At 43.5% G+C, this 16,624-nt stretch overlaps 2 protein-coding genes across 2 annotated transcripts in view; both read left to right on the top strand.

The window, feature by feature from the left end:
- itga1 (integrin, alpha 1) overlaps positions 1-7,821 on the top strand; it is a 33,443-nt gene extending 25,622 nt beyond the window's left edge. Inside the window, exons 16-30 of the mRNA XM_028418139.1 lie at positions 568-743; positions 826-977; positions 2,482-2,592; positions 3,600-3,676; positions 3,829-3,958; positions 4,038-4,115; positions 4,212-4,288; positions 4,377-4,466; positions 4,934-5,036; positions 5,122-5,238; positions 5,318-5,419; positions 5,490-5,594; positions 5,679-5,774; positions 5,891-6,004; positions 6,326-7,821. Of these exons, the coding sequence (XP_028273940.1) occupies positions 568-743; positions 826-977; positions 2,482-2,592; positions 3,600-3,676; positions 3,829-3,958; positions 4,038-4,115; positions 4,212-4,288; positions 4,377-4,466; positions 4,934-5,036; positions 5,122-5,238; positions 5,318-5,419; positions 5,490-5,594; positions 5,679-5,774; positions 5,891-6,004; positions 6,326-6,382 (1,585 nt within the window). The 3' untranslated portion in view covers positions 6,383-7,821. The remainder of the gene's footprint in view (positions 1-567; positions 744-825; positions 978-2,481; positions 2,593-3,599; positions 3,677-3,828; positions 3,959-4,037; positions 4,116-4,211; positions 4,289-4,376; positions 4,467-4,933; positions 5,037-5,121; positions 5,239-5,317; positions 5,420-5,489; positions 5,595-5,678; positions 5,775-5,890; positions 6,005-6,325) is intronic.
- Positions 7,822-8,201: 380 nt separating this feature from the next.
- On the top strand, positions 8,202-13,153 carry kcmf1 (potassium channel modulatory factor 1). The gene is made up of 7 exons (XM_028418678.1): positions 8,202-8,416; positions 9,841-10,008; positions 10,095-10,234; positions 10,720-10,821; positions 10,917-11,100; positions 11,694-11,988; positions 12,071-13,153. Exons 1-7 carry the CDS (start codon positions 8,401-8,403, stop codon positions 12,333-12,335), a joined length of 1,170 nt encoding a protein of 389 aa, XP_028274479.1. The 5' UTR covers positions 8,202-8,400; the 3' UTR covers positions 12,336-13,153.
- Positions 13,154-16,624: the final 3,471 nt, after the last annotated feature.

Genomic DNA, 16,624 nt, shown 5'->3' with positions numbered 1-16,624 from the left:
CACGTCCGCTTTGCATTGTTCCTACTCGAGGTTTAGACAGCTGTACTCGTCCCACTGGGCATGTAGGCTGGAGACCAACAACTTCCTAATGATCTCTCTGTTAAAAAAAAAAAAAAACCCACAGCTACATTCTTCTCTGTTGGAGACCCTGAAACATCAGCCCACACCATGATTTAACATCTTAGACCTTCTCCCACTGCTTCCACTGGCAGAGGCTCAGCTAAGCTGTGTGAAAACTCCGTCTCCCAAGTGGCTCAGAGTTTAAATAGGATTTGGCTGCTGGCTGGTGTTCTTCCTGGACTGGAGTTTCAGAAAGCTTAACGGTTGGGTGGAAAGAGTGAAAGCCAAGTTTTCTACTCAAGAGGCATCTGGTTCCTCCTTTGAGAAACACTCACATGTGCATATGAGTGTAATTAGCATGTTACAGATGTAGCCGGTTGAGGTGGAGCTGTGTTATTTGCTACAGTTTAATTCAGGGGTGTTCTAAGTTCTGGGGCAGATTGGGGCAGCTTGTTGTCTTTACTATTTATGAATAAGAGAACTGGTGTCTTTATCTCATTTGACCAGGTCCAGAGATGTTGCAGAGCTGTATGCCAGCATGACCTTCTACCCTGCTAAAATAAACCTGCAGCAGTCTCAGCACTTCTGCAAACAGGGTGACGGCAAATCCGTATGTGTGGTGACCAAGTTCTGCTTCTCCTACAGCATCAAATCTGACAAGCAGGATTTAACCGCTGCTGCAGGTGAGAGAAGACAGCATCCAACGACCCTGACTCCAGCATGATTCGTCTTCCTCACTACATGTTTTTCATTTATTTGCTCCAGATATCCGCTACAATATAACTCTGGATGCTCTGCGTGCAAAAGCCAGGGCTTCGTTTGAAGGCACTGACAGTAAAAGTGATCGCAGGGTTACCAGGAGCTTCTCTATCAAAGACAGAGAGAGAAAATGCATGAATGAGACCTTCGTTATGTCGGCAAGTACTCTGATCTTTCTTGTTCTTGCTGGAAATATAAATGTGTTTCAGGGCTGCTGGCCAGAGAGGAGACGGGACAAAGCAGAGCAGGAAGAGGCCACGGTTCTAACATGAAACAGGCCCGTCCTGATCAAAGCAATAGGAGTTCAGCGCCATGAGTGATAAATTATCTGCAGAGTCATGGAGAGAATTAGAATGAGGGTGAATAAGAAAATGAATTAGGTGTTTCGTAAATGTGACAAAGGGACCATCCAGGTAGAGGAAGATTTCTGCTGCACTCCGTTCATCACACTGCTGCCACCGCTCCACCTACTGTAAAGCCATGTGGTCTCTCCATCCAGCCATGGATTTCTCTGATTAGTCGCCCTCGGGCCGAGTGAAAGGGGGAACTAATCAGTGGAAACAGCTGTTGTTGTTGTGTGTGCTGAGCATGAATACCTGCTCTGTTCTAGTGGGCCGGTTTGTGCAGTGGTCTTCAGGGGTCACAAAAATGTGTCCCAGGGGCGAGAAGAACCACATCGATGTCTCCCTGAGTCCAAGATGGACCAAACCCAAACCTGAACGGATCTGACAGCAGCTGTGTGACACACAATGAGACGCAGTCATGTTTTACTCCTCATCCCTCTGAGGTTTATGTTTATGCCTGGCATCGCCTTTAAAATATTCCTCAGTGTGATGCAGCTCTTTCAAAACGTGTCATGTTTCACACACTTAGAGGTCCTTTACCCTCACACAGTTATTCTGCTGGATCCGGCTGCTGTTTCAGCCACGTGTTGTAGCTCTAGGAACAGCAGAGGTAGTAGTTTTCGATTGATCTCTCTTGTGCCAAAAGGCTCATCGCCAAGGTTACGAAATCAGAAAACTTCTTTTCTTATCATGTTGACATGTTCAGCAAGAATTCCAATCATGATTGATTGGTATTCAAGTGCCCACAGTGTGCTAGAAAAGCATTCCCCGGGCTTTACCCCAGCAGCAGCAGCAGCTGCAGCAGCCTGGACTCATAACACAGGCAGGTGGGATCAATAGATTGATGCTTGGAATGCCACATCCTACCATGAGCAGCCTCAGGAGACGATTCACCCAAACTTTCTTCCATGATGACCCACAGGTTTATGGGACCATTAAGTCTAGGGGTGTAGGTGCTCTTGGCTCCTCTCTGTTTACATACATTGGTCAACATGTGCAGGGTTTGGTTTGTTGCTCTCTGCTATTTGCGCTGCACCAGCCTCTCCTCTGGGTTTATTTAAAACCTTCAGCAGCAGGATGCATCTGAATGCTTTCAAACTGAGAGAGTTCTGTGCACATTTACAAACAGTTATGACTTTGTACATTATCCACAATATAAGCATCTAATGGCCAATGACATTATGCACTTTTCCATCTCAGGAAAAAAGCTCTTTAGTGGTAACTTAATCTTCTTAAAAAGCATATTTAAATGCCTTGAAGTCCCTTTGGTTCATGCTCTCATCCTCTTCTTCACTGTTTGTCTTCCTTTGTGTCTCAGAACCGGCTGGACTTCCGAGATCCTCTCATGGTGTCTTTAGAGTTTGGACTAGCTGATGAGGACCAAGGCCCGGTCCTGGATGAAAGCCTTCCCAAATCTATCAATAAGACAGTAAGACCACTTAATGTCATGTCACATGAGTCTGTTTTTAGTCAATTACTTTGCCAAAATAACAGCAAACAGAAGATTTAGAGTCACAGACAGAAAGGATTTGAAGCTCGCCTTCAACATCCTACGTCTGTCTTTATAATCCACTAGTGGGGCTTTCTTCTCTGGCTCCGATCATACTGCTGTTACAGCACATTAGCATCTGCAACAGCTGACTGCCATCCTTCACTGTTTCCTTCGGTCTGCATTATTGTTTCAACACCAACAGCCAGCACCATGTTCCCACACTCCTACGTGCATATTTGTTCTAACAAGAGGGGTTTTCAGATAATTGTTGTAATGAGTGATGTTTCCAGATAAAGCAGGAGAATTCTACATAGTAATATAAGACTGTGTGTGTGTGTATGTGTGTGTGTGTGTGTGTGTGAGACGCTCACTTCTAAACACAGGACACATGTGTTGTGTTTAAAGGCCGCGGCACATCCTGACTCCCCTCAGTGTCAGATACTGTCATAGAGGCGATGCACTTTATGCAGGCGAGGAAGCGTCATTAGGACCTCTCCTGTTATTGTTATTGTAAGGAAGAGAAGGGACACACACACACACACACACACACACACACACACACACATAGGAGAAATAAAGAAAGGGGAAGTCATCAAACGGAAGCTGCCATTTTTCCCCTGACATCGTGCTGCTGATGATATTCACGTCTCTTTCTTGGGAGAGTGGACGCTGTTGATCCTAACAGTCCTGTGGGAGGCTGTTGAGAATGAGAACAAATGTGACTGTGACACTCACAGGGGGCTAAACACATGGGAAGTGAAGGTCATCTGAATGCATCCTCTTCTGTTAAGAGTACAAACACATACACAGCAGAAAGAGGCCAGTTTTTATTCACATGTCAATATTTTTTGCAACTTTTAAGACATTGAGACGCTTTACAAATTCAAATAATAAACAAAAAAAAGCATTTTTTAAGTTGTGATGAGTATTTTATGTATGTGTAGATTCCTTTAGTGGACTGTGGAGGTGATGAGAAGTGTATCACTGACCTCGCCCTCAAAGCAGAGTCTGATATGAAAAGGTGAGTGGACTACAGAGGGACCTTTTCTCTTATTCTGACATGTCCCAAGTGTTTCCTAGCTGCTAACCATTTCAGTGTGTGACTGCACCCTTGTGGTGAGATCTGTGCATCACAGCCAGACATGGTGACTGATTTCTTTTCCCTCTCTTCAGCATGACGATCAGTGTAAATCAAAAGGACAAGATTGACGTCAACATTAACGTCAAAAACAAAAAGGACAACGCATACAACACCAAAGTCATCATCACCTTCACACCTAATATCAACTACGTCAAAGTCGAGGTGAGTTCTTTTCTCTCTCTCGCTTCTCTGCTCCTCCCTCTACAAAGAAACGTGTGTGACAGTGTTTGTATATTTGCAGCCAGAGAAGGATTGCACTCTGAATCACACAAAGGTGGAGTGTGCTGTTGGTTATCCATTCCTGGGAAACAACGCAGAGGTTTGTTCAGTTGTCCTGCACATGTCACCTGTATAATATATACATATATATCTGTATGGTCTTTGCTGCTTATTAACCACGATCTCATATCAACAGGAAGATTTTAAGGTGAAATTTGAGGTGAATACCAAACATATTGAGGATAAAATTCAGATCAATGTGATGGCTACAAGGTTAGTCAGCTCCCTTATTCTATCTGTATCCTTTTGCCTTAAGAATGCACACTATGCATTTTATTTTGTGTGTGTTATTCCCCCACAGTGACAGTGAGGAGCTCGCCTCCACCCTGAGCGACAACGCCAAGCTGATCACCATCCCGGTGAAGTATGAAGCTGGACTCACATTCAAAGTGTGAGTAGATGTGGAAACAATAAGGGAACGGTTCCGACGCTCGATTCCGCTGTTCAACATTTGACTTATCAAAGCAGGAAAAGCAGATGAAATAACACCGTGCTTGACAGGCTGGAGTAATAACATCGCATGTTTCTTCACTAAAAAGCGATGATGAGGGTCCTAAAATTAGCATTGATGCAAAGTCAGGCACTTTATGTGCAGGAATCAACTTCTGGTAGCAACTTTTCCACTGCTGCTGCTAGCATGGCTAATAGCAACAGTTAGCACAGATACTTGACCTTTGACCCTTTGGATATGTTCTGTAAAATGTGTCATTTAAACAGGTGATGTTTTACAGACTCAGCACTCAGAATGGATGTCTGGATGTTGCTTTATCAGCTTTAGAAGGCTACTTCTACTTCTTCTAATATGGTAAAATGGTTTAATTACTACATGTTAATATTTATTTATTGTTTGTCTTCCAGGACGTCTGTGGAGGAGCACATCGTGGTGAAGGAGGGTGAACAGTACGCCTCTCATATCAATGACACCAGGATGATTGGAGAGGAGGTCAACGTCAGCTACACGGTAACATCTGCACCACGCCGTAAATAAATGATGGTGTGTTTGGTGTTCCAGATGATGCTGACCCTCTCTGGCTCTCTGTCCTCAGGTGGACAGGTCAGCTGACATGTTGACGCCACCCCTTAACCTTAAAGTGACGTATCCTCATAGTTCTCCTCTGCAGAACAATTTACTTTACCTAACAAGTGTCACTACAAGCCCACAGGTATCTGCACACACGCCATGAAAACACACAGAGTGCTTCTAAAAACCAGACCCACCCTCATGTTGTTCTTCCTCTGCAGGTGGAATGTGACCTTAGGCACAAGATCAACCCTGAAAACATTAATTCAGCTAATGTTGCAACACCCAAACCGAAGCCGGAGTCTCTGAGCACCTACCTGTTGGTGAGTGGTGAGCTTTTAAAACCCTTGAAAGTTCCTGCCCGGTCTTCACTGTGTTCCATTCACTGTGCAGAGCTGTGAACACACACCGTGTGAGTCGTTCAGCTGCTCCATCCCTGAAGTCAAGACCAGTCACGTCAACGTCACGTTCAGAGTGTGGAAACCCACGTTTATCAAGGTAGGTTCAGACACACGCTGCTTATTTTAGTCTGAAGCAGGCGTACAGCAAAGCAAAGACTCAAAGATGGTTCAACCTTTACAGAGCGAGTTTTCCAGTCTGCACATGATAGTGAATGGAAGTCTGTCCATCAAAGACAGCGCACTGTTTGAACTGCACAAGGACCACCGGAGCAGAAGTGTAAGTCGCCATGGTTACCCTTTTTGTTTTTCAATAAATGCTCAAATGTGTATATTTACTCTACACTACGTGTGTGTGTGTGTGTGTGTGTGTGTGTGTGTGTGTGTGTAAACCAGATGAGGGTCCAGGTTTCTAAAGAGACTATAGGAGGGATCCCTATCTGGATCATCATCCTCAGCATCCTGATAGGTCTGCTGATCTTGGCTCTGGTCATCTTCATCCTCTGGAGGGTAATGTTTCCTCAATCCGTCCGTTCTGTGACGTTTTGCTTTGTTGATGTAAAATATAAGCCCACAACTGGATTATGGCTAGCATAGCTTAGCATAGGATTAGGGTGAAACAGCTAATTAATTAAGATTGATGAAGATATTAAGACTAATTACAGAAAATAGTCTCCATATGGTGGTTTTAATATGGACTCTTGAGGTAATCTAAATAACCCGCTAATGGGAACTGTATGCCTCATTTCCTTCTACGTTAGGCCACACACTTATCAATCGCACCTTGTAAGTATATATTCCCAGAGTTGACTGAGTTTTCTGCTCCTCTAGCTGGGTTTCTTCAAGAGAAAATCCAGGGACTACTCAAAGGAGGAGATGATGAACTGAGGTTTCCAGACAGCTGGAGGAGTCAGACGGAGGAGGCGCCACAGACACCTCAGTGCACAGACACATTACGTCTACCTGGAAGACACATCACTGTTTTCTACGTCAGCGTGCATCAGATAATGTTTGTAAATATTTTTTTTTCTGTGCACAGTGTACCTTGAATACTATGAAGTATTTGCAAACATTATTTGTTCTCACAAAGTATGCAGTACACACCTGAGTCAGGTTCAAGAAGAGGAAGAAGAAGCCATCGCCGTGTCAGGAGTCTGCTGGCAAAGTAGCATCCATCTGTGTCACATACAGCAGATGTACTAAAGCTTTGGAAGCTGCACTTCAGAGGGGAAACAGTAAAAGATCTCAGGTTTTTCACACAGAGGACCCAAAGTGGCCTAAAACCGCCTTACAGGCCCTGACAGGCCTGACAGGACATCATGTGAAGCTTCTTCACGTTGGAGCAGTCTGTCTGATAGCTTACACTCTTTAACACTCTGTGTTATTTGCTTGATTAGTTTTAAATAAACACTGTATCCTTTAGCATTTTATAGCAGTTTGTTTTCATGGAACGTAACATGGCACATCCTTACAGCCTCTTTTTTAATGGAGCAGTCTGTAATTTTAATGTCACCATGAACTCCTTCAAAAAGAAAAACCCTAACTCTGATTGTACTGTAAATACAAGTGCTCACAGATGTAAAGCTTAAAAAACAATGTACATAGATGTGTTTGCATATAATTTAATGTTTTGTTTTTTTTCCTGCTCAGGTGCTACAAATATCATGAGTGATGATTTGACACAAACTTATCTGCAGAGCTGATGCAAATATGTAAATATTGTTCTATTTTGATGAAAAATGAAATGATTCTGTTGTGAAATATACATAAAGATGAGGGTTTGTATCCACTACTTGGCCTGAAAATGATGCTTCAAACCTGTTGTATGACTGTGCTGTGAATGTTAAAGGTTGATTGAGACAATATGCCAAATTTAATGTGCAAAAATAAGAGGGTTAGAAGCCGTATTAGAAGCATATGTCACCAGTTTCCTCCGCCTCCGTCGGGGGGGGGTTTCACTGTAAAGCTCCACCTGCAGGCTCACCGTCCCTCCATAAGCGGTACACACAGTGCCTTATTCATTCAGGTCCTCTGCTTTGTTTGTGTCTCCAGATGTTGCACAGCCACCACACACAGTATGTTAGAGGAGATTCTATTATTTTTGGGGGAAAATGTGAAGAATATTTGACTTCTCACGCTCTCACCATCCACTGTTGACATGTCCATTAATTAATGTGTAACTGATTGTATGGCTATATTGGGCTTATATACGCCAGCCCAGCCTTCTACACTGCTGTGAAGAGTTCATTGTAATGCACTGGTTTGTGTCCTCATCAGCACAGAAATGAATCTTATGTACAAAAAAATAAAGACTTTTTATGACAACAGGCCTTTTGTGTTGTTGCTGTTCAGATTATACAACATATGTAGAGAGATTTTTTTATCTTATAAAATGTAAGAAATTGCTCCTGCAGTGCTGGAGGTAGAAAATGAGGTTGGGGGACCACAGATCAGACAAAAGAGGCCACTAAAATGTGCAACTGTGGACATACTATAGGTCGCACTTATGTGAAAACAGGATAAATAATAATTACATCACTGGACTGTTCTTCCTTAACTTATAAATGAAAGGAAAATTGTGTTAAAAGCTGAAATGTGAGGAAAAAGAACTGATAACAACAACAACAACAACAGCTGTGAGACATGGCTGAGGGCATCAGATCACCCAGCCAGCAGCCAGACCGAGGTGATTTCATGTCGGAGAGCGCCGCCTGCTGGCCGGCCGGTGCAGGCAAGTGACACTCTGGGAGGGGGAAGCAGTTCAAACTGTAAGCTGCTGGGGGATCCATCTTGCTTGAAAAAGAGACGAGGTGAAGGATTTTTACCGGTTTAGTGTCTAAAAACTGCCTCGTGTCCCGCTGAACGCGCTGGGGAGCCCGCGGAGGGGCTGCGCCGCTGTTTGTAGGATGTCCCGACATGAGGGTGAGTTCATAAACAGCTCGGCTGCTACATTACCTGAGCGGCTAGCTCATCGGCTAGCTTCGCAAAGTGCCTATTTAAGTTGCGCTTTTCGCGGCGTGTTTCCAGGCTTGTCCCTTCGTGTATATGTTGTCTGTCAGTATCTCTGCCGCACACGTATGTCCCAAGTTGACTAATTTGATGCTAGCGGTTATAACTTAACTGAAACTGGTCGCAGTGATACGGCAGCACAGCGGAGCTTAGCGGCTAGCCGTTGCTAGGTACAGCGTTACCTTACGTTAGCTGGACTAGCAAGCAAGCTAATGAATGCTAATATTAGGAGTCGGTGTAGTTGTGACTTTATATCGCACTCATTGCCTCTATGTTTGTACACCAAAAGTGTACGCTTGTGTAGCTATCATAATCATACGCTTACATTTTAGCTAGCTGACAATTTAATACCTTGTAGCTATTAAATTAGCGCCATACTGTCCCGTCCTGTCACATACTGTTGTTAGCTAATGCACTGTCATCAAGAAGAACACTGAATGTCTGAGGCCTCAAACCATAAACCAGTCACTAAGTGAGCTAGCTACCAGGCTACTGGCTAGCAAGGATTTTTTTTTGGGTACGTTTTCCATTTAAGCTGTAAATTTTACTTTTGCACTCACTACATAATGCTAGTTCGGAGGCTACCAAGGTGAACCACAATGCAAACATTGGCACAATAGAGTTAGCTAGCTTCTACAGCCCAGATGAGCTTATTGAAAAACTTTTCCTTCTTTGTAGGACAATAAAAGTACTTATCAGCCTGTTTACTTGTCCTGTAGTTGATAGTCTAGTGCAGGAAGTAGACCAAGTTTTTTTATTAGTGTCTGTATAAAGTACTGTGGATTAACCAAACCTTTAATCAACACACATAGCTGAAAAGAGGTGAGTTATTTGTTAGGGACAGTGTTTGCTATGGACATTCTCATTGTATGCTTTGAAGCTTATTGTTATAAAATGTCAGATCGGTCAGAGAAAATTCTTGTTTACATACTGTCCTACAAAAAAAGCAGGGTTTCACCTTCTGTGAAATGTCAGAATGATGTCTTATAGAATTTAACCAGTTCTGTGAGCAGCAGTGTTTGAGGGAGTAGTAGTAATTTCACCCATCTGGTCAGTATGCTACTTCAGAATTTGTTATAAATGAGCTTTAATGAAAACAGCTTTCAGATGTGTGTGTCAGGTCTCTGAGTTACTTGTGAAGTTAACTGGAATGCTGGAGTTTTTCACTGCTAGCACTTGTGGGTTGGTGCCACTCCAAAACACATGCTTGCATAAGTGAGACCAGGCCTGCCGATAAAGATGTCTCTCTCACAGTGCACCTCACAGCCACAGTCATAAGGAATGTGTACCTTTAATGTCATGTTTCTCACTCATTTATTTCCTGTGTTTTCTCACAGGTGTGAGCTGTGATGCGTGTTTGAAGGGCAACTTTAGAGGAAGACGGTTCAAGTGTTTAATCTGCTACGACTACGACCTGTGTGCATCTTGCTACGAGAGTGGAGCCACGACAACGAGACACACCACAGAACACCCCATGCAGTGTATATTAACCAGGGTAGACTATGGTAAGGACCTGTTGTAGAAACGTGTGGCACTTCATGGTGTGATTACAGATTAATAAATGAAGGTGTGTTTCACTGACTTCTTGCAGACTTGTATTATGGAGGAGACACGTTTTCAGTAGAACAGCCGCAGTCGTTCACGTGTCCATACTGTGGCAAGATGGGCTTCACAGAGACATCCTTACAGGAGCATGTCACCTCAGAGCATTCAGAGACTTCCACGGAGGTGGTGAGTACAATGCATGCACACAGGGATTAATCTTAAGTGTTGTCTCTATTTTTGTCGGCAGCTCTAGTTGGTTAGTGGACAAGCCTAATTTTTGTTTTCCGACTGTTAGTGCTATCGAGTCCTCCTCTCCTCAATCAGCTGAAATAATCTAGGAGACATTTTTATGAGTGCTGTCTGAGCAAAGCAAGGCAGAGCGCTCAGGCTGCTGCTAACAGTGCTGACACCTGATTGGCTGGCCAGCAGGTAGTCTGTCACCATGATGAGGAGAAAAAGAACCAGCCTGTAGTGTTTATTCTTTGGCAGACCACCACAGACCACTGGAACAGTGATGTCCACCAGAGTTAAAGGCTCCTACTCCCTGTTCGAGAAGCTGACCCACATGCAGTCTATTGATTTGCAGATAATTACATCGAATATTTACTTGTGATTGTATTGATAGACCTATTAAAACATGATTCTCTCTCTCTCTCTCTCTCTCACACCAGATCTGTCCAATATGTGCTGCCTTGCCAGGAGGGGACCCCAACCACGTCACAGACGACTTCACAGCTCACCTTACTCTGGAACACAGAGCGCCAAGAGATTTAATATCCTTTCTCTGTCTTCCCACAGTTGTGTCTGCGTAATTTTTGCATTTGATTTTTTTAAAAATGAGATTTGAACCTTAACCGTCCCTGTTTACGATGAGTCCAGCAGCGTCCGACACGTACGCAGGATGTTCCACCCCGGACGAGGCCTGGGCGGGCCGAGAGCGCGGCGGACGAATATGCACTTTACTAGCGGTTCCACGGGGGGGCTTTCGTCCTCCTCATCACAGAGCTCAACCTACACCCCCAGTAACAGAGAGGCAATGGACCCAATTGCAGGTGAGGATCGGGGGTGGGGGGAACACTCCACATTTTTCAACACTCAACTGAAGTTGGAGGTGATGACAGACAAAAACAAACTCACACCAAACAAATTAATTTATGCTACTAAGTCATCTATCATTGATTCTGTGCACAAAGGTGCAAAAAGTAATATTTACATAACCATGTTATCTCTAGATCAACTTATTCTGACACAGTGAACACTGAATGAGATGCTTTTTCTGTGCAAAAAATAGTCATCTAGTGAGTCATATGTTGAAGTAATCCACCTTTGTGATGTATTTTTAGCTCCATTTTATTCTCCCCTATGAGCCGGGTCCTGCTCAAGGTTTCTTCCTGTTAAAAGGGAGTTTTTTCTTGCCACTGTCTGCGTGCTCGGGGGTTCAGGCTCTGGGTTTCTGTGAAGCACCCAGAGACATTTTTGATTGTAAAACGTGCTATATAAATAGAATAGAATTATCCTCAACAAAAGTCAGGAAATGTTTAAACCAGAACTTCAATTACAGGCAGTTTGATATCTGACTTGTTTAGAACATCAAACATCCAGTTCTGAAACCTGTTTTTTTTTTTTTCTCCCTTGTCTCCTGCAGAGCTGTTGTCTCAGCTGTCAGGTGTGCGGCGTGCCGCAGGGGGGCAAATAAACTCATCAGGGCCTTCAGCCTCCCAGCTCCAGCAGCTCCAGATGCAACTGCAGCTGGAGCGGCAGCAGGCTCAGGCGGCACGGCAGCAAGTGGAGACGGGCCGGCACGCGACGCGACGCAGCAACAACCCAGGAAACACTGGTACCACCATCCCTGCACCCAGCACAGCAACTGCCAACACCGCCACAGTGGGCGAAAGCAACCCCTCATCCTCATCCCACAGCTCCCAGTTCCTATTAGCACGGTGAGTCGGAAGAGTTTGTATTAGTGGGTTGTTATGTGTCTGTTTTATCACGTCAGTAAATTTAACTTTAATTTTCCTTCAGGTTGAATGAGCCTAAGATGTCGGAAGCAGAGCGGCAGTTTCTAGAAGGAGAGCGAGCCGACCGCAGCCTGTTCGTCCAGGAGCTGCTTCTGTCCACGCTGATGCACGAGGAGAGCTCTTCCTCCGACGAGGACGAGCGCCGAGACTTCGCCGACTTCGGAGCCATGGGCTGCGTGGATATCATGCCTTTAGATGTGGCGCTGGAGAACCTCCAGCTCAGAGAGAGCAGCTCTACGGGGAAGGAGCCTCCGCCGCCTCCTCTTTGATGTCCGAGCATCAAGCAGACTGTGTCCTCTGTGCTGCAACTGCCAGTGACGGGCAGCTGGCAGCGGCAGCAGCAGCAGTCCTCCCTGGCCTCGCCCTCCTTTCTCCCTCCTCTATTTTCTGAGTTTGTTTTTTGGTGATTGTAATTTCAGGCCTGTCACCATATTTGTTACGTTGTAAACAAAAAAAAAAAAAATCAATGAGAGCAAGTAGGATAAATGTGCGAGTGCGCAAAAGCAACTGAGTGAGCGAGAGAAAAGAGAGAGAGAGATATATATAAATATATATAAGATATATATGAAGTTGATAATCAATCCACATAACTTTTCTTTAACAGGTAAATGTTACAGGCAGCTGTGGCAGACCTTTGCTTCCTGTGACATGCAAACGGCTCTCCGTATAAATACTCCACATTCAAAAGTCAAGAGGACACAGACTCCTCTGATGAAGCTGCTGTGTGTGTTTATGACTATTAATAAATAAAAAGTGCTTGGATGGGTTACCATAACTACTGCATGCAGTTATTTGCAGCGTGCATGACTTTTAATGACTCTGTCATTAAAATCTTTATTAAATATCCCAAAGCTTTCAGCTGTTTTTAAAAAGGCTGCCGCAGACATATTGACAAACTCACCTGCAAAAAATTTGGTTAGGTTTTCTTTAAATGAGGAGTAACAATTGGATTCTGCGGTGGCGTCTGAAGAAACGCTGCTGAAATGTGTGTTTCTCAGCTCCACTCTTTGTCTTTTTTTTTTTTTATCTGTGACGACCTGCATCAGATGAAAAGTAGGACCTGGAAAAAAAAAAAAAGCTCATCACCGAGCTCATCCTGATGTTTAGTTCTAAGCTGTTAAGGCTCGGTTTACCTTTAGAGTACACACACGCGCCAGGCTCGATCCTCCACACTCTGCTCATGCACAGGCACAGTGTCACCACATGCTTGTTTGGTTTTCTTTACTGGACATCAGGAGACTTTCCACCTTCAGTTTTTATTTTTTTGTTTTTTCTGCTACAGCTAGCACTTTCTATTTATTCATGTTTGTTTTCTGATTCTTTTCAGCCTTGATAATGGATCATGCCACCTTCATGCCTATACTTTTACCCTCTAATGTAAAATACATTGAGATGTATATTGAATTTGTTCGCTAACTTTCATAATGGTTCTAAGAATATGGGCAGACTTTTTTTTTCTTTTTTTAAAATGTAAATTTAGAATACAATAAATATAAACTGCACACAGCTTTTGATGAAAGCAACAGACCACCATGCGTTCTGCACCTTGTGTTATTTTGTTGATTCGTACTGGGGTTTAAACATATTTTGCATACGTTGTGGTGTCTGCTGGCGGCTTAATGTTACCATAGGTAAGTAGATTTCTGTCCTGCAGAGTTGTACAACAAGTGTTTACTATATTTTTTGTTAGTAAACAAAAGGTGGGTTGTTGTATGTATTCTTCCTGCAGCACACGGTGAAGTGTCCCTCAGAGGACACCAGGTCCATGGTCCACCAGGACATGAGATAAATCTGGTGTGGACAACGTCCCTGGGAGTTGATGGATGGACTGACCCACTCTTTGCATTCTCTTGAGCTTCCTCACAACCAGCGGACACCAAGGTAGGCATAATAATATACCAGGAATATGCACACGACTGGAGCTGGTATGTCCTTGTGTGTGTGTGTATGTGTGTGTGAGTGAGTGAGTCCTTTGGACCAGCTGTCCTTGTCACTCCTCAGTAGATATTGTTAGAAACAAATGGTGGCTACCGGATACCTACCGCCACACATGTTGGGCAGCTGGTTCTTTTTAAAGAAGCCTGACACCACAAAAAACAACACAGATTGAATGTCAATCACATTTCAGCAGACAATCTGCCTGTGTGTGTGTGTGTGTGTGCGGACAGAGTCTGAGAAGCAAAAGCTGCAGGAACAATAAGTTACACACTGACATCTGGAGCAGATTGTAGAATCTTTATTCTGAAGGGGAATGCCCAACTTTATTAATGACCGAGTGATCTGCTGGCTAGTTAAACCTGTTTTGAGTGGGGTTAAGGCCTTCAGTCCTGATAAGTGACAGCAATAGCAAGTACTAACTGGTCAGTTTACCTTTTAAGCACTGGCTCTCGTGTTTGAATGAAACCAGCCTCATTCACTCACCTTGCAGTATAAAGAGGCAGAGGCGCTACATACCAGCAGGGTAGGCAGGCAAGATTGGGGCCCTGAGGGCCAGCAAACTTTATAGCAGTGGCAATGTACAAAGAGACAGTCTCCACTAACTTACACTGTTGCAGTATGTCGAACATATCTAATGACAACAAAAGTGAGAGTAAAGACATTTCTTGTTTCTTGGCAGATTATTTATAACGTGATGGAGCCGCCATGTTCCAAAATATATTTTATGGTATGCTAACTGCTAGTTCATAGCTCAGATGGCCAGATGCCAGCCCCCTTTTGGCTTCAGCTAGTGATCATATCAAACTTACTCACAAAAAAACCCATCAACGTATTGTAAGACATACCACCTTTATTAAATGCACAGTATCACAAGGAACATTTCCATTAATTGTGGATAAGCTACTCACATGATGCACAAAGCATTGAATTGATTGATAGAACTGGCTGATTAAAGCAGGATTAAATCTGCCAGGAGGGTACGCGCGCACACACACACACACACGCACACACACATACACACACTCTTGCATTCAGATGTATGTGCAAATCCGCACAAACACACACACACACGCTCTTTGTATTCACACAGTAAGTAAAATTTGTTATCTGTGCAGGAATGAAAATCTTTTTTCTTCTTTTACCATATATTTACAAAAAAATTATTAACGCCCCCTTCCCCCCCCTCTCCCCTCCCTCCCTCACTCCCTCCCCCAAAGATAGATTACATTCAAAAAAGGTCCCCGTCCTTCTAGATTACATTCAAAATAATATACTATTCATGATGCAAAGTCACAGTTATTCATCTGAAAGAGGATCAAAATAGGCTACAGTCAGTCAGAGGTTGAGCGGTGGGGTTGGCCAGGAGGCGACCTTTGACCTCAACACACTTGTCTGCTGGGATGCCCGTCGGCTATAGGTGGAGAGATCCTGATGTTTAGAGTCTGTGATCCTCCTGCAGACAGGCAGCATCTCAGAAAGCCTCTGCGTGAGCTCCCCATCACAGTGGAGAGGAAAGAGGAGAACTTTTTTTTCTTTTATTTGTTTTTCTTCTTCTTCTTCTTCTTCTTTTTCTTCTTTAGAGAAAAACACATTGTTCAAATAAAGTCCTCTGCAGATCAGAAGTTGCCAAAAAAAGGATTGTATTCTCACTGGTATTATGAACGAGCACAAATAAATTATACAATGTAGCACAAATAAAATCGTATTTACATATAGTATGTATTGCCAGTGGCCCATAACACGTTGTCTTCAATAGATGTCGCACAGTTTTGACATGATACCTGCTTAAAACGGATTATACTATTAAACATAGCCTACTATTCATTTAGACAAATATCAGAACTGTACAGAATGGACAGCAAGTTGTTGTATGTACAGCAGACACGTTGACTATTGTACAGAACGCTGTAGTAAAAACATACAGGGACACGGAAACTGTTGGAGGGCGTTCGGGTTGTGCATTTTGGGGGTTAAGTAACGCTACAAAGTGCACTTAACTTACGCTCTCATTGCTTTACGCCTCCACATGGGAAAAAAATAACGTGATGATTAAAATGAAGGGGCGATTGCTGCTTTAATATTTAGCCTTTTTTTTTTTTTTTTAAGAAAATATCATCATCACCAAAAACAGACGTACTACAAGAGTGCATTTTTAAAAGCATTTACACACAACTGTGCTAAGGAGCTGCATCCATCACCTCCGGGCCGACCGAGGCCACACGGAGAGATGAAAGCACCCCCCCGGGACACTTTAAGGGCAATCAGACTCTTAATTAGTCCTTTTACTGCACTCTCATAGCCTGCACTCCGGATCCTCACAGTATACACTCGTTATAGTGTAAATAAACAGGGATTTTACAAAAAATAAATAAAAACGGTAGCAGCTTTTCAAATCCATAAAATCTGACCTCATCCGGCGCCCACAGCGTCTGAAGATGCGTACAGAACCACAGCACTCACAGACACGGGCCACGGAACAACAAAGATTTGCTGATGAATGTAAACATAAACAAACAAACAAACAAAAAAACACTCTGCTGCTGAGTCCTCATTCGCTGTGCTTTAGATATACCTCTAAATAAAGACCGTAAAATAGGCAGGGTGACGTTTCTGTGTGATT

This window comes from Parambassis ranga, chromosome 12 (genome assembly GCF_900634625.1).
Source record: "Parambassis ranga chromosome 12, fParRan2.1, whole genome shotgun sequence".
NCBI lineage: Eukaryota > Metazoa > Chordata > Actinopteri > Ambassidae > Parambassis > Parambassis ranga.
This window is presented reverse-complemented; position numbering and strand designations above follow the sequence as displayed.

Bases quoted from the DNA above. Each gene is read 5' to 3' on its own strand.
- kcmf1 (XM_028418678.1), top strand. The intron at 10,009-10,094 runs GTAAGGACCTGT...GACTTCTTGCAG, and splicing joins ATTAACCAGGGTAGACTATG to ACTTGTATTATGGAGGAGAC. The intron at 10,235-10,719 runs GTGAGTACAATG...CTCTCACACCAG, and splicing joins CAGAGACTTCCACGGAGGTG to ATCTGTCCAATATGTGCTGC.